At 38.0% G+C, this 25,295-nt stretch overlaps 1 protein-coding gene across 4 annotated transcripts in view; it reads left to right on the top strand.

Annotated features, from left to right (window-relative positions):
* The window catches only part of SASH1 (SAM and SH3 domain containing 1), a 655,322-nt gene that overhangs the window by 511,999 nt on the left and 118,028 nt on the right, over nt 1–25,295 (top strand). For all 4 annotated transcript variants that reach the window (XM_060753531.2, XM_067466133.1, XM_067466128.1 and 1 more), the window contains exon 2: nt 14,800–14,928. In XM_060753531.2, coding sequence (XP_060609514.2) covers nt 14,800–14,928 — 129 coding nt within the window. The remainder of the gene's footprint in view (nt 1–14,799; nt 14,929–25,295) is intronic.

The following is a 25,295-nucleotide window of genomic DNA, read 5'->3' as shown; positions in this document are numbered from 1 at the left end:
ACAGACTTTCATATGCATATAAATAGTATAAATGTGATATATTAACCTTGCTTAGCAAAGCACTTTCTCAAGATATATAAAATAAATCAAGAACAGCAAAGGAAAGAGACCATACTGTGGCTCCTCACTATATAAACTCTGCCATTTGTGGAAGGATGAGAAACACACTAACAGACAAAGCCATAGTCCAGAGCCCCATAGTCTGCTGATGTAAAGCAGCAGAAGCCATGTTTTTAAAGCAACCTAGGGCTCTCCATTTATTTATTTATTTATTGCTGCAACACTTGTGATACATAATCATAAACCATATGAACTGTGGTTGCTGGGGTCCCAAATATATGAGACTCGTTTGTTTGTTGCTTGTGTACAGGTTTCTAGAACATGAAGGTGATTAAGAAAATGCAATGAACCCAAGATCTTGTCCCAATAACGCTGAAAAATTTTCAGATTGCCAAGTTTTTCGGAAATGTTTTCACTATCGTAGATTCACAGCAGAGAAATGTGTTTATGCACTGGTGAAGATTGTGCTGCAGAATGAGATTTAAATATATGTTCTTTTCAAAGTAGGCTTATGGGTGTGGTAGCAATTAACATTTGTAGCTCTCATTCTAGCTGCCTCTTGCTGACTCAGGAAGCTTCCTGTAATTCTGCCTGTCCTGCTGCCCAGATTAATGTAGTGGTGTTGAGCATTTGCAGTTTCAAAACCTCTGATTTGATTTTGAAAGATTGCACATTGACTTTGGTGATGTTTATAGGTGACTAGCACGCTCCATGCAGTCATGCTGGCCACATAACCTTGGAGGTGTTTATGGACAATGCCGTCTCTTCAGCTTAGAAATGGAGATGAGCACCATCCCTCAGAGTCAGACACAACTAGACTTAATGTAGGGGAAACCTTAACCTTTTACCTTAATAAAGATGTTAACACAACAAGGGCTTTGGAATTTGTCTTACAGTCAACATGACTATCTCTGCACCTCTGCATGCACAGGATTTTCTTTTGCTTGACCTGCTGCTTTTGACTTAGAAATGGCAGTAGTTTGTGATTTGGGTGAGAATGATATGACAGAGAAAGGCAAGGACAATGTGTTTACCTTTGTCTTCATGTCCAGCATTACATTAGACTCTGGCCATTTACAGTTGTTGACTAACCTTTTGCAACTGAGGGTCCTTGCACGAAGCTGTGCCAAGTTCTTATTTCAAATCAAGCCACGGTATCAAGCTCCTCTGCTGGCAAGAAGAGTGAGATGTTAAATTCTATTTACTTGAGAAAGCAGGCTGTTTAGTCTCATCAGCAGGCACTTTGGCAGTGATGAAGCAATATGGCCACAGAAGATCATAAAGGAAAAACACACCAGATCCAATGCTGAAAAGGCCTATAAATTGGCAAGACATAAAGCTTTTATTAGCACGCTGATATTCCTAATTGATATAAACACAAAGCTTTGCAGCATCTCCAGTAGTTGGAAGATACACATCTAAATAATATTTAAATGGGTATTCACAGTTTAAAGCTCACAGGAGGCCAATTGTGCTTGGCTTAATTAAATATGCTGAACCCCCTGATAACTGCATTATTGCTCCTAAATAGAGTAGTTATTGTGCACAAGCCTTTTCCTGCTCAGCCGGGACAATAAAAATCCAGACCATAGTACAGTGGATTTAATGCCTGGGCAGAAACAATAACTATAATGACAGCTGCTGTATAGCTATTACAAGGTTAGTGGAATGAGTCACTCATTGGATTGGGTCACTGTGGTGGATTGTAAGTAGTGTTGAGGAATGCAAATGATATTGAATAAATAACTTTTTTGCAAACTAAGTACAGCTATAATCCTGGGTAAATATTGAGTATGTATTTCTTTCTGCGGGGGGTGGATACCTGTGATAAAGGACAGTTTCCCTTCTCTATTCTTTTTCTTCTTGGCTTCCAGTTTATTTTGAAGCCAAATTAGAGAATGAAGTAAGCAAACTATCTCAGCATAGATATCTTAACAGTGAAATCTTATCCATGTTACTCAGAAGTATGTCTTTCTCCTAGATAAGAATATCACAGTCTAAAAACATTTGAAGAAATTAGGTCTTGAAATTTGGTATCCCTGCAACAAAACATCAAAGTGCAAGTGAATATGTTCACACATTCCTCTTAGCAGATGTGAGTACTGCAACTTTGTCAGGGTTGAAGTTTAAGGTACAATTCTGTTTCTAACAGAATTGTGACCAGATACTTTCTTTCCTGTGCTTAAGTCACTGAACATTGTGTTTTCCCAAATTCATATAAGGAAGGTACTAAGCCATTCTTAGTGGGTCTTGTCTCCTTTTTAGATGTCTTGCCTCCTTAAGGGTACAAGTGCACAGAGATGACTTCACTCCGTCAATTTAGTTAAAGCTGTAGGGCGTTTGGTAAGAGCTCTGTAAGTCCAAAGCCTCCATTGGACTGTAATAGATTTCTTAATAACTGCAGAGAAAGGAGTTATGCTTTGTTAAGAACTAAGAATGCTCAGATGGAATTTCCTTTCCTGTAATTTGAAACAATGGCTTCAAATTACAGAAAAGGAAAATCCACCTGAGCATTAGGAAGAACTTCTTAACTGTGAGAGCTGTTCAGCAGTGGAACTCTCTGCCCTGGAGTGGGGTGGAGGCTCCTCCTTTGAAGGCTTTTGAACAGAGGCTGGATGGCCATCTCTTGAGGGTGCTTTCCTACTCCTTGTCAGGGGGTTGGACTGCATGACCCACGAAGGTCTTTTCTCTATGATTCTATAAGAACAGAAGCACAAACCCAACAGTTATGCTGAATGAGGTGGCAAGCTCCACCAAAGTGCTTACCTTGTAATATTCCCCTCATTATTAAATACTCCTTGTTGGCACATCCATGATCCTCAAGTGTGTCTCATTCAGCATGCCCAGTTTCCTATTCTAAACTTAGCTTCAATTCTAAGTTGCAATATCAACGGACACCAATTTACTATGTCATTGTATATAATGAGATTGATCATCCATGGATTTTAGCATCCATGAGTGCATATGTGTAGAGGGTATGTGTGTCCTGCAACCACTGTAAATTTTGAAATACTTTTCTTATGTTTACAGTGAAGCTTTGTGCAATGCAGTATGGTTCCACTGTAGGTCTGCCATAAAAATCAACATATCTGCCTACTTCTAAAGGCCTTTGGTGAACAGCAAAAAAAGCTGTAATTCATTTACTAGGCATAGCTAATTCTTAAATATATATCCTCCTAACTTCTCCAGAAAATGTTGCCTTTTCATTGCAGAAATGTGTAGTCTTTTTAACTCAATACGCTTTTTAAAACACACCCTAAACAGAAGGTCATTGTTTATATCCCTTAGGCAGGGACATCAAATTTTATAGCAGTAAGGATTTCCGCAGGAATCCCTTCTGGAAATGGGTGGAGTACAGCTAGCAAGTCAGTGGTATACAGTTCATGTTTATGTACCCATTGAATTTTGCTATGAAGAAATATGTGATTTGAATGATGTTATCTGGTGAAAACTGTAGCACAGTTTCCTTGTTTGTATATTATTTAACTTATAGTGTGCCTTTCTCCCAGCACAAGTCCATAAGCCTTTTACAACAAATTGAAACAAAGTACAGATATGTATTGTTGAATGCTTTCATGGCAAGAATCACTGGGTTTTTCGGGCTGTATGGCCATGTTCTAGAAAAGCATTCTCTCCTGACGTTTCTCCTGCATCTGTGGCAAGCATCCTCAGAGGTTGTGAGGCTTGTTGGAAACTAGGAAAATTGGGTTTATATATCTGTGGAAGGTCCAGGGTGGCATTCACACCTAGTTCCCACAGACAAGAGTTCTTTCTCCCACCCTGGACAAAGTACACATAAAATCATATTAATAGACAAGTTAAAAATTAAATGTGTAATTATATTAAATATTTAAAAAATTTTAAAGACATTTAAGCAATGATGACACTGATGATTTCAATACACAGCACATTCCATTTAAAAGATCACTTTGCCACATGATTTTAGCAGCCAAAGCTTTGGCAAAATCAAAATGCGTTTTTTTTTCTTGCTGGAAGAAAGAGAGCTGAGAGGTCCAACTGAACTTCTGATGGAAGGATATTCCATATCCTGGAAGTGTCCTCTGAAAGGACTGTCCCCCCATGTTCTCACCAAATGTGTCCTTGATGGTGATGGGACCAAGAGAAATCCCTTCCCTGAAAGACTTAAAACTTGTACACAATTGTTGTTTTGTGCCTTCAAGCCACTTCTGACCTTAAGGCAATTTTGGGGATTTCTTGGCAAAGTTTCTTTAGAGGGGGGTGCCTTTGCCTTCCTCTTAGACTGAGGGAACATTATTTGCCCAAGATCACCCAATGGATTTCCTTGGTTAAAGAAGAATTCATATCTGATCTCCCAGTGTCTCAGTACAACACTCAAATTTCTATACTGTAATGAATCTCCAGTATAAGCTGGATCTACACTGCTATACAGTGCAATTTCAGAATTAAGTTTAACTGCATTGAATCGCATTACAGGGCAGTGTAGACTCATATGACAGTGTAGATCAGGGGTCCTCAAACCTTTTAAACATAGGGCCAGGTCACAGTCCCTCAAACTGTTGGAGGGCCAGATTATAATTTGAAAAAAAATGAATGAATTCCTATGCACACTGCACATACCTTATTTGTAGTGCAAAAAGCACTTTAAACCAATACAATAATTAAAGTTAAGAACAATTTTACCAAATATGAACTTATTAGTATTTCAATTGAAAGTGTGGCCCTACATTTGGCTGATGAGATAGGATTGTTGTTGTTGTTGTTGTTGTTGTTGTGTGCTTTCAAGACTTAGGTTTCAGACTTAGGTTGACCCTGAGCGAGGGCCGGGTAAATGACCTTGGAGGGCCGCATCCGGCCCCCGGGCCTTAGTTTGAGGGCCCCTGGTGTAGATGGTGCCATAGACATAGATACACTTATCATCACAGTTACAAAATTGGCAGTGTAGACTAATATAATCCACTTCAAAACATATAATCTGGATTTTACATTATATGGCAGTGTCGATAAGGCCTTACCAAGCTCTGTTTTCTTCAGATACTTGCTTTCATCTTGTGAGGGACTTGTGAAATTGGCAAAGCTGCACAGCCCATCTGTATTCACATTAGCTGATCAGATGTGTAACCCTAGAACGGGGCCTTTGTGTTGCTGAAACAGTGGCTGAAGCTCTTTTTATTCAGTTACTTGGCATGTATATCACATCATAATATGTGGGCATAGGAATATGCGACTGTCAGATGGTGCTTTGGAAGTCAGATGAGCTGTGTGTCACATTATCTTGATTTCTGTGTTGTAAACGGCTGTCTTCGCCTGCAAAGTGAATGGCACCAATGGACCATGTCACAAACTACTGAAGCTTTAAACCCCCTGTGTAGTCTCTGGTGCAGCTTCTGAGAGTATTATTGAAATGCATCCCTGTTTGTTTTCTAAAGTTGATTACTTAACCTCGTTTCGTATTTCCCAGTGCTTGTTTATGTGCATAGATCAACAGGAAAATTTCTTAACTTCTTAGTATGTGCAGTATGGTGCTTGGTAACCAGGACAACAGATTTGTGTAACTGTGCATCAAATGAGGTAGAAAAATTAAAGTGCTTTCTTTTGATAAGCAAACCATTAGGTGCAACCTGCAAAATGGAACTACAGAGTATTTCTAGACCTAGCAAATAGTTTAATATCACTTTTACAGTGACAACAACAATGATGGTGATAGTTTTTTTTTGTCTCAATGCACATTTCCCCCAGTTTTCATAAAATATGTAATAGTTTGAAAGATTTGCAATTTCACCAAACATTGTGTTGAGCAAAACACTTGTAATTTTTGTGTGAAATATGGAACTCTTTTTTTAAAAAAAATCATTTCAGTTCATGATTTGATAAAGTTGAGTTGAAGTGGTCTCCTTCCCTGCTGTGCTGTTTCCTCAGGTGAAAATATCTGTATGATGCAATAATATGTAACTGCAAAGTTAATTAACTGTGTTTATTCAAATGTCACCACTTGATTGCAAAAATCACTATTTCATATATTTGAAAGCCATATATTCATGAAACAGGTAAACTCTGAAATTAGTGAAATCACTAAGTCACTCAAGTGATAACACAGAATATACTGCCAGGCTATGAACAGCATTCCTGTTAAATCTAGTTTATGTTTATGTTTTGTTTTACATCTTTTTGCTTACTTTTTAAAACAAACATCTCAATGAAATTTTGCACAGTAAAAGAGTGAATATTAAATTGTATTCCAGCAATGACTGAGTGTTTTTTTTAAAAAAAAAAAAACAGCAAAAACTAGAGCCAGGACTCTTCTTAACTGCACAAGGGAAACCTGAAACAAGCTGGACAAAATTGTTCTGCAACTGAGCTGGTTTCACGATGGCTTCTTGTGTCTAGAAATTGCTTTGGCATAGCTCACTGCTAATGTATGACTAGTTTGCTCTTGAAGACATCTTATTATCTTCCAGTCAGTTCAAAATATGATTGCTATATTCGTGACTGGCACTGGCAATAGAGAGCAGTTATCACCAGTCTTCAGTAGCAACACTGGCTGCTAAGCATGATACACAATGCCACTTTTTAAAAAGCCACAAAGGATTTGTGTCCTGGTTATCTGAAAGATCTTTATTTACTAGATGGCCCTTCCTAATCTTTGTTGGGTGCCCTTCTCCCAGTCACACAGACTTCCATCATTAGCCAAGTGCTTACTGGGAAGAGGATCATCTTGGTGATAGGGCATCATATCTGGGATGCCTTCTCAAAGAAGAGTTCATGATATCTAGTCTGTTGTCTTTTATTAACCCAGAGATTCTGGTTTGTTGAGGCAATGTACTGTATTTTAGGGCCCCTTACATGATATAATTACAGTATTACAATTCAGTTATAGCATCTAATGGAATTTCTCCCTACATTGCAAATTTCAGGGTTCCATAGAAAGGAACAATGTGGTGTGAAAAGACCCCTGTTTACCCTATTAACTCATGTATAGAGTTGCTCAAAAGACTTTATTTTTTTTTGTTTTTAATTTACAACACATAGCATCATATACAGTATATATAGGAAATTAATTTGTATTACACGTGAAAAACCATATTTTATAAATGACATCCAATTCTATAGCATCATGTATAGTATATATATGACCTCTTTGTGCCTTTTGGGCCACTCTATGTAAGTCTAGAACTCGCCCCCTCCCCCAATCCCACAAAATGGTTTGACTTATCCATAGGTCAACATGAGTACAGTACTGTAACTAGAACCATTCCCTTCTCTAAGCAGAGTGTGAAAAAAGTATGAGTTTACTCCATCCTCAAAGAACAAACCTATATTTCAGGTGCTGTGGGACAAGCTAATATGGGACTTACTACAGACTTTCAAATTACAAATAGCCAGTTTCCATGCACAGTAGCTGACCAGATATCCTTATTGACATATTCAGTGGGTTTACAGGATCTGAAAAGATCAGAACTGTCTGGTAAATCAAAATGATGCTGCCCTTTACATTTGTATCTGCTTAGCTAGCTAGTGTGTCTAATGGTTGGTGTTGTAGTCATCATTAATAAATTTGTCAAATCTTCTTGGTGTGTTCAGTGCGATAAGTACCCTTTGTGTCAGAAAGTACTTTGTTGCCTTTTAGTTTCATTGCCTGTTCCTGGGGGTCTCACATTTTGGCAAAGGGATACAAACACCCACCACACCCACAGCACCCACATGTGTCAATCCAGAAACCTTTGTCACATCTTCTACTGATACAGAGTTCCACACAGCCATATAACTCAGAATATCAAGGCAGACAATCCACAATAGTAGTTTTGAACTGGATTATCTGAATCCACACTGCCATATAATCCAGTTCAATGTGGATTTCATACAGCTATGTGTAAGGGGCCAAAGTCTTCCACCTTAGACACATACATTCCAATAGAAAATGAAAAGGGGTTGCAATTTACAGACATTAAAATGCATAATGGGGAGCAGAAATATTTTTGAACTCTTGGCATCAATTCCAGCAGTGTATTGTATACTACAAACTAGCATCAGTATTCTGTTGTGATAAATGGGATATTGGTCTACGTTTGTATGGAAACAGACCTTCAAAATTTTGTTTTAACCCAGCTGCTCCCAGATTGATGAAGCATAGGAATCACTGAGCAGATGGCATTGCTATTGGAAGTCATAAGTTATTCATTTTCCAGATGTCTTCTCTTCTTTCCTAGCTTCTTTTCTTTTAAATTATCCCATATACCAAAAATCACTATTATTTGGCACTACTCTTCCTATTTTATTATTTCACAGCATTCTTTCATTGCAATGTTATTATAGACTTCCCATGATTGAAGAGCTGGTGTGATTTTGGCTTTTGCGATCATTCTCCCCTCCCTCCGCCCAATCATTGTGACTTTGGTGCGGGGAAAAGGACATACAGTTACAGAGGCTGATGAATAACCCCTGGCATGAACAGGATACACACAGTGAAACTGAATGGATGGTTTGTGTTTGCTATAGCCAATAGGAAACCATTATCTGTTGTTTAGTTTTTATGATGCTACATATGGTACTGTAATAGTATTCAAATTATGGTTTTGTAAATATATGATAAATCCACGGACACATAATTAAGCAAACTGAAAAAAGTTGAAGCCCTAGTTGCAATGGTCAAACTTGTTCTTTAACTGCAGATAATATCTTAGATTGGCAATATGAGAAACAGTATTTCTATTTAAGAGTTGTTTGATGCGTAAAATAATATAATGGAACTAAAAGCTAGGAGAGGAAAAAAAAGACCCACATAATGACCTTACCAGAATAGGGATCTGCCATTTGTGAAGGAAGGCGCCATATTTCTCTATGTCCAATATAAATATAATGTAGATAGTCAGAAAACATATAGAGGGCACCCCTGCTTTGGAAGCTTGCAGTTCACCAGCTTACTTTCCATATGACTACAACAGGAATACAGCAGGCTGGTAGAGAAAGGACAGCATAATCCATGTGTTTCTTTCCAATCCACTGTATTTCTAGCCTGCAGAAAGTTTGCTAGTTTGTGTCATCATTGTGGTTGACATTATAGAGCACAGAATATGTCATTTCTAATTCACCAGACCACCAAAGGAGTAAAAGGTAGGCAAGCAAAACATGTTTGTAGTCTTGTAGCATCTTTGAGTGTTTTAGACATATGATGGCCACATATACATAACCAAAAAGTAAAACAGAAAGAACAAAGACATTTAGGTATTGCATAGTTTCAGATACCCTTTCAGTAGTGCTAACAAAAGTGGAAGTTGCAAGTATTTTGTTGACACACATTGGAAGTACCAATTATGAATACCAGGCATTTAAAACGGGAAACCCCAGCCTTACAGTTTCAATATCATGAAGGGGAAGACTAGAAAGTTGAGTGATGTTTGCCAGAGTCATTCTTGCATGTGGGTTTCAAGCTATAGGAATCTTGCTTCACTTGATGAGGCAGTATTAATAAGCTATCATATTTTTCTCTATCCCCTTTCTTTCAGATACACGTGGGGGGGGGGGGGATTTAAATATTTTAATTAATAAATAATAACCACAATAAAGGTTGGTCAAAAGTTGTTCTTGGTTAAGAGTGGCGAGCCTCAGTTATGAGACTCAGATTCTGCCAAATTCTATCAATTCCTCTGAATGGACACAAGACACCAAATGTTACTTTTGTTAGTATCCATTGAGGCAGCAAAGGCCCTTTCAAGTTAATTTTGATTGGAAAGGTGATAGAATTTGGTGCTTTGCATTACAGAGGTTTCAGGTTCAACATCTGGCTTCTCCAAGTAAATTGGTCAGGATTCAGTTACCAGTCAGTGTACACAATGCTGAATTATATACCCCCAAACCATTTGAGCTCAAGAGACTTTACCATGAAATTTATTTTATTTCTTAATGAAAGATGCCTGAGAAACTGTTACTTCTATTATCTTTAACATCAAATGTGTACTATGTTGCCAGAGCATTCATTGGGCTGCCATGCAGTGACCAATAAATTGAGTTTGGTATGTGCCTCATCATTGTAATGTGTCTTTGTTGTTCACCCCATTAACATCACTCATGATGGATGTTTCTGGTATTCACATGCTATCAAGCTAATTCTCTAGGAATTCCATGGTAATTCATCATTTATACTACGTGTTTATTATGTTGCCAAAAAATCTTAAGCATGTATATTTGTAAAGAGGGAGTATTATAGTGTACAAGTCTGTCTCAGATGTGTTGGACAACTGCTGCCCCAAAATGCTGACTCTTATTAGCTTTTGTTTTCTCCCCCTCTTAGAATATGATCTGAATATTTCTTCTGTTAAGCCTTGCATTCCAGTCAACATGCTGTGAAACAGCATGTAGGAGCTGATAACACATTTTTATTTTCCGCCTTATTGCTGGAGCTCTACTTATTTGGCTGAAGTGTCTTTTGTAAGAATTCATTGGCAACAATTTTTAGTGCAACTGTTGGCAACTGTTTTCTTGCCAAGGACTTTATATATTTCTTTTGAACCTAAAAAGCTTCAGCAGTTGCCAAATGTTTATTTGCCAAATATGATTAGCAATTTGGATAGCAAAGTATTTTAGAGACTGGGGCCTCAATCCTGTTAGTAGTCCTAATTAGAGCAGATACATTGGAACAATGTAATTTATCTATATGGTATGACACCTATACCCACAGGACCAGAACCATGGTTTCACTTCCTGCCCATAATAGTATAGGAAAGTTATAGGTCCTTCAGGGGATTCTATGATTTGCTTCCACCAGAAGTTACCATAGAATCACTTTGGAGGACATAGCAAATCCCTCTGCAAGAATTTTCTAGGTCCCCAGGAAGACTTCATGGTAACTTCCCTCAGAAGTAAAAGTTTGCTTCTATCCATGGTTTCCTATTTTAACAGAAAATTCAGGAACATATTCCCTGTAAAAACTGAGCTCATGCTATATATTGATTAACCATTCAACAGTTGATTTAATATGTCTAGTCTAGTTGGAACTATCCAGCATGATATCAACCATTAGAAAAACCTCTATTTTAAAATACTGGCATAAGATATCTTTTAAAATTGTATTGGAACTAGGTATACGCCATTGTTGAACCCCCGGTGGTGCAGCCATTAAATTGCTGAGCTGCTGAACTTGCTGATTGAAAGGTCAGTGATTCAAATCCAGGGAGCACGGTGAACTCTGCCAACCTAGCAGTTTGAAAACATACAGATGTGAATAGATCAATAGGTACTGCTCTGGTAGGAAGGTAATGGCGCTCCATGCAATCATGTTGGCCACATGGCCTTGGAGGCGTCTATGGACAGCGGCAGCTATTCAGCTTAGGAATGGAGATGAGCACCACCCCCCAAAGTCAGATTCAACTAGACTTAATGTCAAAGGGAAGCGTTTACTTTTACCTTTATAGTCCATTGTTCCATTAATCGTTGTATCTGATTCCTTGCTTACAGAATATACTGGTTCTTTTCTCTTTGTCTTTGAATTAGTACTTAACCAAAATTTTTCGCCATGGTCAGTTATTTATTAATTTGTTCTTACATTGGTATATTTACAATTTTAATTGGACATATATAGCATTTTAAAGCTGTTATTAATTTTATTCTGAATAAAACTTTTAAAAGCAAAGATATCTATAGATTGGGAAGACTGAGACTTTTGCTTGAAATTATGTAAATCCCAGTGATCTCAGTATCGTTTACTTCTGAATAAACACAAATCGTTTACTTCTGAATAAACACAAATCCTTAGATGGATTTAATAACTTACCCTGAGTGGATTATCCCAATTATTTCATGAATTGTGAGATGCATGTGTTAGACTGGAAATAAACATTATTCAATATAATTTCTATTTATGTTGGTATGATTTCTTATTTTGATTTGTGATAAATATAAATGAAGAAGAGGTAGTTACCACTTAAAAGCAAGCAGCAAGGAAAACAAAGTTTTGGGTTTAACCTCCCAGGCAAGGGAGATTACAAGGTACTTTACTGAGATAACATTTTCTTTTGCTGACTAAATCAGTTTTAGTTACTGAGCTTGCATTGCAGCTCTTGATTTACTCAAGATCTACAGTTTGTATTTGTTTTTATTTTGTGGGATCACACTTTAGACCCAATCAAAAGCATAATGCTTCATCAATATGATTGGTTTACCTCCAACTAAGTTAAATGGCTCAGAAGTTTGTGAGGCAGTAGCAAAACCTTAAAAACTCACCTTTTCAGACTTCAAATTCATAGAAAGGAAGGCTATGGAAATTCTACAAAGTAATTTTTTAGCTTTGAAGAGTAAAGGAAGTTCCCACTGAACATATTAAGGAGGGCCTGACCATGTGAAATGAAAATGAAACCCTTTGTTTTTCTATATTTGCTGACAGCAGCTATTTATTCCCCAAATTTCTTGGACTTGATGGGACTGTTCAGTTCAACTTGCTTTTCAAAAACTTCTAGAGTCCTCGAGAAGTAGCTGCATCTATTCTGAGATTGTGCAGGCAGGTGGATCCAGTTCACTTGCATCACTATTTCACAGCAACTGTGCCCGTTTGCTTTTGTTTACTTAACATCTGTGCCACAGTAAAAAAAAAAAAAAACCTGGGTATTTTAAACAGTATTTGGGCCTCATTGTGTACATCAAGTGGTAATAATTCTGATTGAAAACAATTCAGTTCCAGATTATAACACAACAAAACGTAGAAGAAATTCAAAGGAAAGTGAATATTTCTGCAGCCCTCTATATGTAGAATATATTATTTGTGTTCACAATTTCTATGTTCTGACAGAACGATGTAATTATTCTCCACAATGCAACATTGCTATAGAGCTATCATCCTCCTTTAGCTGCATGGATCCATCTATTCAAATCCTGAGATTTTTAGTTTAGACATCTTCTGCCAGAGAGCTGTGCTCCTTCACCAGTTTATACATAGCAGGATACTATAGGACAGGGGTCCACAAACTTTTTAAACAGAGGGCCAGGTCACAGTCCCTCAAACTGTTGGAGGGCCGAATTATAATTTGAAAAAAACATGAATGAATTTCTATGCACACGGCACATATCTTATTTGTAGTGCAAAAACCACTTAAAAACAATACAATAATTAAAATGAAGAACAATTTTAACAAATATAAATTTATTAGTATTTCAATGGGAAGTGTGGGCCTATTTTTGTCTGAGATAGGATTGTTGTTGTTGTTGTTGTTGTTGTGTACTTTCAAGTTGATACAGACTTAGGTTGACCCTAAGCAAGGGCCGGGTAAATGGCCTTGGAGGGCCGCATTCAGCCCCCAGGCCTTAGTTTGAGGACCCCTGCTATAGGATGTTGTCATGGTGGTTAACATTTGGCCATCATTAAAAGGGCTGCAATTTTTATTTATTTTTTTAAAAAAACATCCTGTTACTTTAAAGAGGAGTTTTGCTCCCTTGGAGTTCTTCATCATCTGATGGTTCTTATCTCTTGTTATGAAGAACTTTGATTACTGATGTTACTCCCCATTTTTGAAAAGTAGTCCCAATTTCTAGTAATGGATAAGGATAAGAAAGGAGAGAGGAAGAGAAAAAAACTGGAACAGTTTCAGTATGGGAGAACAGAGGATTAATTGATTATCCTGGCTGAATCAAAATAGCTGGAAGGTATACACTGAAGATGCAAATATGGTCTGGGCACTGAACACCTTTATGAAAAAAATCCTTCTGAACAATCCAGCTTGGTGTTCAGTGACACTTTTCTGGATTTAATTCTCATTTCTCCCATACTTGTACTACTTCACAATGATGTGTTTTGTCCATTGGTCTGATGCTGTTGATTTTAATTTGTTGCTATTTTATTTTGTGTAGGTTTTAATCTGTATTTTCGGGCTTGTCCCTTGTAAGCTGCCCTGAGTCCCTCTGGGGAGATGGTGGCGGGATATAAAAATAAAGTTGTATTATTATTAATAATATTATTATTATTATTACTAAGACAGAAGATAATTGCTGCTAAAATAATATATTCTGCCAATAGAAAGATCATTGTCAAATGCTTTAAAGTATTTTTAGTATATACTTAGGTGCAATATTGATACTGTACAGCAAAAAAATTATTGTAGATCAGTGGTTCTTAACCTGTGGGCCGTGGACCACCAGTGGGTTGCGAGAATGAAAATCTGATCCGCGAGCCTCCTTCCTCTTTATTTATTTTAATTTAATTTATTTCTGCTCCTTTCACACCACCTATCACTCCTTCCCTTTAGGTGACTATGGCATATGTTCTGTATCAGAAACTAGAGCTGATATCATCTATCCAATGCAATTTTCTGAATAAGCACCCCAAACTGAACCTAAAGTTGACCAAAAACCAATTCGTAACCCTTTTGGTACTAATGTTGAAGAGTGGTCCCTGGTCAAAAAAAGTTGAGAACCACTGTTGTAGAGCAATGTGGATCAACTTCCACCTTCCTATCTAGTGATAGTCTGAGAGAACATTGCAAGGGTTTGTCTGAATAGCTTATATTTTTATCAAAACAGAATTTCTAATTGGTTTAAAATTGGGCATCCCTGATTAATTCAGATCTGAGCATTGTGGCTCCTAGATGCAGAAGAAACATTCTTGTTTAAAAACAGAATGTTAAAAACATGTGTTAAAATGTATTTCTGCAGTTACTGTAATTCTTCAAGGTCTGTAGACATTACGATACACATCTTGTGTTTGTAGGTATAGCCATTTATTTTAAGTACACTAAAATGATATAATTACACTCTGGTGGTTTTCTTTCTTTCCATTAGGATGGGTCATTGGGCAACATTGATGACCTAGCCCAGCAATATGCAGATTACTATAATACCTGTCTTACTGATGTATGTGAACGGATGGAAGAGCTTCGGAAGCGGAGGGTTTCCCAAGACCTTGATATGGTAAGTGGATAAGGAGAATACCTGTTTGAATGCTAATGCATACTCTAAGCACTCAAGGATGTTCATTGTTGTGTCTGGAAGTTCATGCTTAGAGCAGCCTTGCATTTCATTGTATTCACAGTTATCTTAAGTAAATAGTACTCTTGTTAAATAATTTATTGGAAGAGATGGGGGAGGAAAATGCTGTCCTTGTAACTGTAGTTTCATCCATGCTCAAAGCCTAAAGGAAAAGGCAACTAAAATATATTAAATAGTAATTGAACCTTTGGTTTTATGAAGTCTTTTCCCCATCAAAGCAATTTAATCGATCTGTTGCTGTATAAAAGACATGCCCCCCCCCCAACATACATTTTTTACTTTACAACACTTTCTGTAGATAGTCTGACCACCTGCCCACAACATGATTCTCATATTTCCCTATCTGACTACAGCTGTCAGCAGCAAACTACGGTTTGAGCCTTCATTTCAGTTCTGTTGACCTGAAGCAATCCTTGTTGATATGTAGATTGGTATCCTAAAAGGAGCAGATGTCGATTCTGCTTTAAAACTCCATGGTTTCCAACAGTATTTTTAGAGGAAAGCATCTTCTTGTTTTAGAACAAGAGATGGGAGAACAATCCATCAGTTAGCATTTCATGGCCTGCATGCCAGAGGAATGAGGAATCCATTCTGCATTTCAGTGTGAACTTTAAGGTACTTCATCTGCTTTGGGACAAAACTAGAATTTAAAGAAGTACTGATGGGTGAAAAATAGTCAGGAAATTAAAATACAATAGTCCATGGCAGTGGTTCTCAAACTGTGCGTCCCCAGGTGTTTTGGCCTATAACTCCCAGAAATCCCAGCCAGTTTACCAACCGTTAAGGATTTCTGGAAGTTGAAAGCCAAAACATCTGGGGACCCACAGGTTGAGAACCACTGGACTATGGAAAACACCTTTCTATCTCTAGACCCTGTATTCTAAAACAAAAATTAATATCTTTATGAGTAAATGCAGAAGCTTATTTTCTAAACCAAACTAGGTTAAGAAGTGCTAAATTAAAATTTGATGTCATTATCCAGTTCTGTAATGGTTGAACTGGGGAACAAATGTTTAGTGCTGAGATACTGCATATCAGAGTAACAATATTTGTTTATATGATTTAAAAAAAAATCCTCGATAGGGTTACACAGCATGACTTAACTCTTGCAAAGTGAATGTCTTAATTATTTTGGTGCATCTACAGAAGAGAGTACACCATTGTTGTGAACCATGATGCATATGACAATTCTTTAATTGTTCTTTGAATCAGTGACTTATTTGTTGTTGTTGGCTTACACAAGTTTACTTTCTGAAATTAACATAATAAATTGACACAAAATTATTCAGGCAAGCCAAGGATACATGCCACAGTTGCCAGTGTCGTGAGGTCCAGGCTGGCCTTAAATATTTTCTCATCCTGGACAAATAAAATTATTTATTTCATCCCAGACAAAAGGGAGATTTGTGTCAAGTCCTTTGTGGAAAATACACAACTCTACTCTTCGAAATAGATGGATCAACTGAAGAACAGAGAGAGAGGTTGAAATGAAGATCAGGGTGATGAAAGGAGACAAAGAACTGCATTTTCACACAGAAGATTCTGGTGCTAGGCAGAGATACTAATAAAGCCTAGCTTATTTAGGAAGTTGTGTATTACTAAAACAGATCTCAATAAGAGACAAAACAAAATATGCTCCCATTTCTACTTCAGGTTGGTTTAAAATCAAATCTGAAGAAGACCATGCTTCCTAACCACCCCCTTATAGACATTGGCAGCCCTGGCAATATGGAAGGAGAAATCCCTCTTTTACATTGTTCTGACAAATCATTGGTGAGAAATTCAGTTTTACCAAGAAAATAAGATTTGAGCCTGTATTCCTATGCAGTACATCCAGGCACAAAATAAGAAAAGAGAGAGCGACCAGGACATACTTGCATATGGCTGCTATTCCTACTAAATCAGTAAAGGTGGTGGTCATGTTGTTGGAGCCTTTGGTCTTTCATATATTTAGATTTCTGTTATCACAAGTTCTGTCCAGGACCAGAATTTGGAAGTGTTATCTGTTAGATTGCAACTGCTAAAATCTCTCTTTTTTTTTTGTGGCAAGCAAGGGATTCTGGGAGTTGTCATCCAAAAGATATTCAGGGATTGTACGAGGTGGGAACTAAAAGTTCAGGGGGGCAGAAAATCAAATCAGGAGGTTCAAATTTCCATGTCCTTGCTTTTAGGGGAAGCAAGAGAATATTTTGAAGACTAAGGTTAGACTTATTTTCCAGAAGACAACTTGACTGAAAATATGTGGAGTTACTTAATGTCAGCTGGTTCATTTCCAAGCCAGCGTGACATTCACCGGGCAGAGCAGGCCAGTTCTAATTGTGTATTTATAAAGTTTCCGAGTTCTCTGAGGTCTACAGTCGCTTCACACAGGATTCCATCTGGTTTAGAGAGTATCATTTGAATGTTTACTGCTTTGCTTTTGGCGTGGGCAGTAGCACTCTTGGAACAAGTTTGTACGCGAAGGGGTACTGCCCAGGCCAAAAGTATGTTGCTCATGATTTGGCAGGTGCTCCTTCTGCACAAATTTAGAGCATTCACCCAAGAGATTTTTGTGTTTTTGCAAAGGCCTCAGAGAAATGTACTGCCACTGATGATAGGACATTGCCTGCCCAAAACCAATGTGATAGTTTCTACACATTAGTTTTGGCTTGGCTGGTGTTCACTCTGTCTTTAGTGTGTTGTTCAGTTTGGAATTTCCTGAGTATTCATTGTTGTAATTGTGGAAAACCTTGGAAACAATATGCAGTACTTGCTCATAAACTAGTGTTGTCTTTTCTTCCATTTACATGTGATTCTCAACAGGGTTTTCTAAGTGTCACCTATTTGATTATCTTAGGCCCTGTCTACATTGCCATATAAAATCCAGATTACCTGCTTTGAACTGGATTATATAGTAGTGTATACTCATATAAACCAGTTTAAAGCAGATAATGTGAATTATCTGGTTTGGTTATTTGGGCTATATGGCAGTGTAGAAGGGGCCTTAGTGGTCTTTGGGAAATCCAATTCTGACTGGTGTCTGTATGTTTGTTCCATTTCACTCTTCCTCCAAAGATCTCTCAAGAAAGCATATATACAGTCTCTTCTTCCTCATTCCATTGTTACAACACTGTAAGGAGAACCAGATTAGGACAGTGAGAGACTGGCCCAATGTCACAATGCTAGTTTTGTGGATTTGTGGTAACTAGGCCCCTCAAGAGGCAGTCTGTAACTTTAACCACTACAACACAGGCTCTGTCAGAATAGCAATCTGCCTGGGAATCCTGTGGAAGCTCATTTGAGTTCCATAGAAGAAAAACAGAAGAAAAACAAAAATATTTGATAGTTTTGTTGATTAGATTTATATCTGAATTTATACAGTAGGACCATCTTCAGAGAAATCAGACCTTTGTTAATATATAAGATACTTTTGGTTGATTAAATATTTTCAATTAGAGGAGCCCATCCAAGTTAACTGTGATTTTGTGTACAGTATTTTGTTCACCACATTACATTTATTGTCTATATATCACAAGGAATGTTCAAAGCACTTCTGTAACTGGTATGATAATTTTACTGATTTACAGTGCTTTTTAACATTGTTTGTTTAGAACTTTGAGCTCTTTTCTTCAACGTTATTGATCCATAATAATCTTAAACCTATCATTTGAAATTTCAGTTTAAATGTTACACACACACATACACACACACACATATACCAGATCCTACAAAGATCATAATGTGAAGAGATCACAGCCTCATTTCATGTTAGAGCTGAAGTTATGGAAAAGCTTCTACAGCTCTGCTTGTGTCTGCCTTTCTGTCTTTATTCTCCAAACTACAGCATGCTGACTAGCCCAGGTAAATGACTGAAAATAATGAAATCTCTTGCTTGCCACTCAGGAATTTTGGAAGGCTGTTTCTGGCAGATTCTTTGCCAGTTAACAAAGCATGACTTATGGGCAGAGAACTCCCTTCCACTTAGACAGCTGGGCCTAATTTGGTTCTTGTCATTACACTCCTGAGAAAGATGGTTTGGGAAAAGGCATGTGAATTGGATTAATTCACATCAAAGATGCAGACCAAAAAGGTGTGCTAAAGAGATGAGCAAGTGCAAATCAAAACTTGAGATGATTCATTAACTCATAGGGGAAAGGGATTTAAATTAAAAGACCAATGTCTGGCATGCCCATTTTAATGAGAATGTGGTCATTTGTGACACAGATAAAACCATGGAGTGTGGAGATACTCTCCTTGTTATAGACTGTATCTATTGTACTCACAAATTGGTTCCTCTGCCTATGGGAATGTTTGAAGCATTTACCCATAGAGCTGAGCAATTGCAAAGTGGTGGAAAAACCCATTTGCTCTGTTAAGAATGACAGTCTTAAAGAAATGTGACTGTATGATACTTCACATGATTTCAGTAGAAATATCCCATGGGTGGTTGTAGCTGACCATAACTGGCTTCCTCCTGAAATCCCATTGGTGGTTGTGGAACGGAGAATGTTAATCATGGCTAGCTTGTGATTATGTGATCAAGAACCATTTTGCTTTGTAAAGTTTACCAATTGCTAGTCAATGGATTGAGTTCTCAGATCTATCTTATCATGACAACCAGCAGACTAGATAGCCTAATTTATGCTCCCTGACTTTGGTCCACATATCTTTCTTGTAACAGTTCATACCTGGCCTCTGATCCCAGAGCCTTTCATCTTCTTGGAAATGCACCTTAGGAGTTCTTAGAGCTGCTCTTTCTCTTCTGCTCACTTCTTCAGTGTTGCTAATGTGAGGGAAGAAGGAGCTAATGCAATGAGCAAGCTGTTACTTCTCCAACTCCCCTCTCAGGAGGTGGTGGAATTCTCTAGGGAGTATTCAATGTCTAGTTTTGCAGGTGCTCAAAATAATGCATGTGTATTCTCAAGTGGCAATGAGTACAATGCCAGTCATGGGTCAACTTTCTAAGGATGTGGTCCACAGGCTTTGGTCTGGCCAGTTTACTCTTACTGAGCCTTGGGGAAAGGGAAGAACATCCCAACAATTAGCCCTAGTGACATGTTCTGCCTTTATCTGGTTAACTTCTATAACTTTGAAAAATTGAATGGCACTTACATTCATAAGCACATTAGGATACTACACAACACAGGAGAGAGAAGACAAGGGGACAGAGATTGAAAGGGATTGGGATGCAACATAACTTTGCACATTGCCTGGCTCCTCCTGCAGTGCATCTTTTATGGAGGACCAAATCTCTGATTGCTTTCAGGATAAATGAACAGATAGAAAAACATTGGAAACATAATTTTCCTAAGGGGAAAGATATTCTGCCTCCTTCTGGTGTGCATGGCCTGACAAGATAACACAATTATTTGTTAAACCTGGGGTTTGGTTAATGTCAGTGCATTGTGCAATTCATGTTCTGAAAGCTTTTATCTCTTGCTATTTTATTTGGCTTAACTGAATACTTATTGTTTGCATAGATCTGTTCTTTACTTTGCATCAAAAATACATTGCAGTCTCCCTTGTGATGGTTTCTGTCCTTAAGAGCAGTAGAAAAATGTATGAAATCATGGGTAAAACAATATAAGAAGAAGGACCATATAATCTCAAATAGATATTGAGCTTTTGAGCTCGTAGTTGAAAGAGAGCACTGGTAAAGTTCACCATGACATCTGTTTAAAATGAGGTATTGGTCACAAAAATGACATTGCAAAGATGACACCTTGTTAAGAGATCTTATCTATTTCCCCTCTGGCTTTGGAATTGCATCTGTGCAGTTTACTGACAAAACAGAGTTGTATTGCTATCAGTGGGGCACTGAAGAACAAATAGCTATGAAAGACCAAGTTGTGTTGTGCTGCTTCATTCATCACTGTCGATGATCAACTAACATCTGATGTTGAAGTGTTTTATTGTGGCTACAGAATAACACAAGGCAGGAGCTTTATAGCATTGAAGTTACAATGCATTTTGTGTTTGTAGCAGTGGCGATTTAGCACAAACAATACACTTTGTAGGTGATGAGATCTGGGTATAATTGTGATTATGACACCTATGGGCCCACTTAGATGGCATGGACTCCTAGCAAAAACTCATTAGGGCAGGCAATAATAGTTGGATACCCCAGGTTAACATCAGATGTCTTCCACACTGGTGTTATAAATGGTATGCACAGGTTTGGCAACAGAAATACTAACACATATGGTTTGCTTCTAGATGCTAGTGATTTTTATTATTTAAAATTGAATCTGCACAAAAGATCTCTATGAGAAAATGATTTGCCCTTAAACACATTTTGGATCGCATGCTGAGATTATGGATGAAGAGCAAAGCAAATCAAAGGATATTTGATGTTTTTCTTGGCATGGGATTCTAGGGCTGCTTCATATGTATTTGTTTACAAATAGTTTTAAAATCCCTTGTGCCGTGCCACTGTTTGATGGCTGTGCTGAAGTAAGGTTTTTTTCTAGCAGGTTGATATGTCTGGTAAATATGTCTTTCCTTTTACACAGATGTAACCCTGTGTATCATATTTGTTATATGTACAGTGTATTTATCCAGTTCAGCATAAATGACACTGCGGTACCTAGTAGTCTAGAGGTAAGCCCTGCTGAACTCTGAGACTTTCTTCCATGTAGATATGCATGAAATGGGCAATCAGTTTTGCCTTAAATTCATTTTGTGTGTGTGTGTGTGTGTGTGTGTGGGTGTGTATAATCAATGAATGTACAATATGGCATTCATTGGGTATTGCTGCATTAATCAAGCAGCGTGTTTAATTTAGCAAAATGATTTATACAGGGTTTTTGTTGTTAGCAAAACTATTTGAAACATAAGAGCCCGCTCTTCCTTTTTTCCTGTCGCTCTGGAAGAGAAAAAAGAGGAAGATCATCAACATCATTATTCTCTGCTTCCTCCTAAGATTAAGACTGAAGGTGTTTTATAGTTTTAATAAGAATACAGATCAAATCACACAACAATAAAAATAAAAATAGAATTAAACTACTCACAATATTAAAATAATTGAAAATTCTAGTTAAAAGAAGAAAATGCAATTTAAAAATAAAAAACTTTTTGAAACAGTTTGATAAAAGTAGTACAGCACTTTTTACATGTTCTTTAAAAACTTCACTGTTAAATATCGATTTAAATAAAACAAGTTTTTTCTTCTGATGGAAGGATTGTCAGCACAATAAAATCGCACTTGAGGAATTACGAAAAGGCATATAGAGAATACCTCTCTAGCATTTCTAGGTCCTCCAATGTGATTAATGCTCAATGTCCTGTGGAAGGCCACCATAAAATCATGCAGGAGGACATAGTTTCTAGAAAGGACATATCTTTTTGTGTGTGGGTAAGTGAAATTGCAGGTCTTGGACCCACAAAATAAGAGCCATACTCATTCAGCATTTGATACCATATTTCTGTGGAAGACTGTGAAGAAATTATTATTCATTTAACCCTATAGATTACAATGTCTAGGTATTGATTTATTATCATCCATATCACAGTAACTAACATTGCTTTCAAAATAGGCTTTTAAAATTTGACGTTAAGAGTGAAGTACTTTGATTACGTTGCATATTCACTTTAGGAAAACTTACAACAGACTTCTTCAACCTGACACTTTCAGGATATTTTGGGTTACAACTTCCATATTTCATGACCATTGCCGTGTTGATTCATTAAAATGGAAACTGCCATCCAAAAACATTGAAGAATATCATGCTTTACAGAAGTGGCATAAGGAAATACACTTTCTATATATCATTTTACCCCACATTTTGGACCTGCATATTCATAAAACAGATAACCATATGGCTCCGTGTCCTTAGGATATGTTGCAGTAATTAGGTCCAAGAATAATTATGGAAAATGACAAAACATGAAAAGTTCAAATGAGCATGCCCTTTTTGACAACAAAATTCAAACTATTTGAGAAAAAGTAACACAATAAAAGTCCTTTCAGTTCTCAGCTGTAAACCAAATGTGTTCAGTAGCTTATGCGTGTGTGCACATGTGTGTTTGCTGAAGGAAAGCAATATATTTTGGATTTTTAAAGCCATCCAAAATCCATCCAGATGTTCAGGAATATTTCACAGCTTGGTTAACGCTACTTTGGAATCTAACTATTACTATCCAGATGTCTTGATTCTCCCCCAACTGTATCTACTATGGCAGATGTTTCTTGCATCCTTCTATTAAAGATCAGTCTTCTTCAGTGACAATTGCATTGTTCCAAACATATATAAGGAAAAACAAGACATGAGCTAACATTTGAGACTCACTTTTCAGTTGTATTTCATGGTGGCTACCTATAAAGTCACTAGACAGTGCAATTCTATACATTTATACTCATAACTTCATCCAGCTTAGTTTAGTGAGATTTGCTTGAGAATAAGTTCACATGAGCATAGCACAAGAAATCAGAGATCATAGAGGGATGAAGTAGAAGCATTTTAAACTCTGTATTGTAAAGAGAAATAGTATCTTCTTTTTTAAAAAAATGTAGTTCATCTCTAAATGATCACAAGTCACTCTGTTATTTAGCTGTAAATCTATACACATAATAAAAGGGAAAATGTGTATGTGAAGGAGGTGTCCACTTATACAGACAGCCTCCTGCCTCCACAGACAGGTTATAGTTCCCACTACGCAGGAGACACCCATGCCCCCCCCCCTCCAAGAACATCACAGGTTAGAGCGGGTACCATGAACATGTAGCCGAGACCCTGCCAATGTCCTCCCCAAACAGCATCCTTCCACCCAAGGATTTTCATTCAGGGACAGTATTATCCTAGATGTTCTGTTTTACCTCCAGAATGGACATCCCAGGATTCCTTGCTCTTTCCATTGCTGTGGAATTTGCATGACCCCACCCACTTCCTTTCACTTAATACTTTACTACCCTTTCCTATGGCACACAGCAAACAGGAATTGATCAGCTACTGAACAAGAGGCTTGGGGGGAATTGACCTGGATTTATGGGACTTGTAGTTCACCTACATCAAGAGAGCACTGTGAACCCAACCAATTATGGATCTGGACCACACTTGCCACAGAAGATGGGGTTTGCAGTACTTTCACTCACTTCCCGAGACCCCTGTGAACCCCATGAATGATGGACCTGGACCAAACTTGCCACACAAACCGCCTCCGCCATGATACACTTTACATCTTGGTGCGGTTTGGGGAAGGATGGACCATAAATGATGGGATTTGCAGTACCTTCATCCATATCCAGAAACTACTGCAACCCCCACGAATGATGGACCTGGCCTAAACTGGCCACACAGACTCTCCATGACATACTTTATATCCTGGTGAGTTTTGGGAGAGGATGGGCCAGGGAAGATGGGAATTGCAGTAGCTTTACTCACTTCCAGAAACCAGTGCAACCCGAACAAATTATGCACCTGGATGAAATTTGACACACATATTCCCTATGATGCACTTTCTGTCCAGGTGCGGGTTGAGGGAGGATGGACCACTGACAGTGGAATTTGCAGTACCTTCACCCACTTCCAGAGACCACTGCAACCCCTATGAATGACGGGATTGGACCAAACTTGGGACATAAAACCCCCATGACTAACAGAACATGCTGGAGGGGTTTGGGGAACTGATCCACCTGTGTGGGAGTTATAGTTCACCCTGCATCCAGAGCACTCTGAACCCCATCAGTAACGAATCTGGACCACATTTTAAACACAGAACCCTGGTGACCCACAGAACATACTGAAGGGGTTGGGGAGGGACCGACCTACCTATGTGGGAGTTGTAGTTCACCCTGAACCCAGAGCACTTTGAACCCCACCAATCTGGACCAAACATGGCACACAGAACCCTGGTGACCAACTGAACATACTGGAAGAGTTTGGGAGAGGACTAACCCACCCCATGGGAGTTGTAGTTCACCTTGCACCCAGAGAGCATTCTCAAGCCCCCAATGACAGATCTGGGACACACGTGGCACACAGAACCCTGATGGCACACAGAACATACTGAAGGGGTTGGGGAAGGAATGACCCACCTGCATAGGAGTTGTAGTTCACCCTGCACCCAGAGTACTCTGAACACTATGAATAACAGATCTAGACCAGGCTTGGTACACAGACCCAACATGCCCAACTGTGAATAGAGGTGTAGTTTGGGGGTGATTGCCCTGGGAATCTGGGAATACAAACAGTGCCTTTTGCAAATAACCCAAGCACCACCAGGTACTCAAGCTAGTAAAATAAATACATTCTAAAATGCAATTGAACTATACAATCCGACGCCTACATTTTAATCAGAAGTTAATCTAATTG

Source organism: Anolis sagrei, chromosome 1, assembly GCF_037176765.1.
Source record: "Anolis sagrei isolate rAnoSag1 chromosome 1, rAnoSag1.mat, whole genome shotgun sequence".
NCBI classification, from domain to species: domain Eukaryota; kingdom Metazoa; phylum Chordata; class Lepidosauria; order Squamata; family Dactyloidae; genus Anolis; species Anolis sagrei.
Note: the sequence above shows the minus strand (reverse complement) of the source record. Positions and strands in the feature narration are given on the sequence as shown.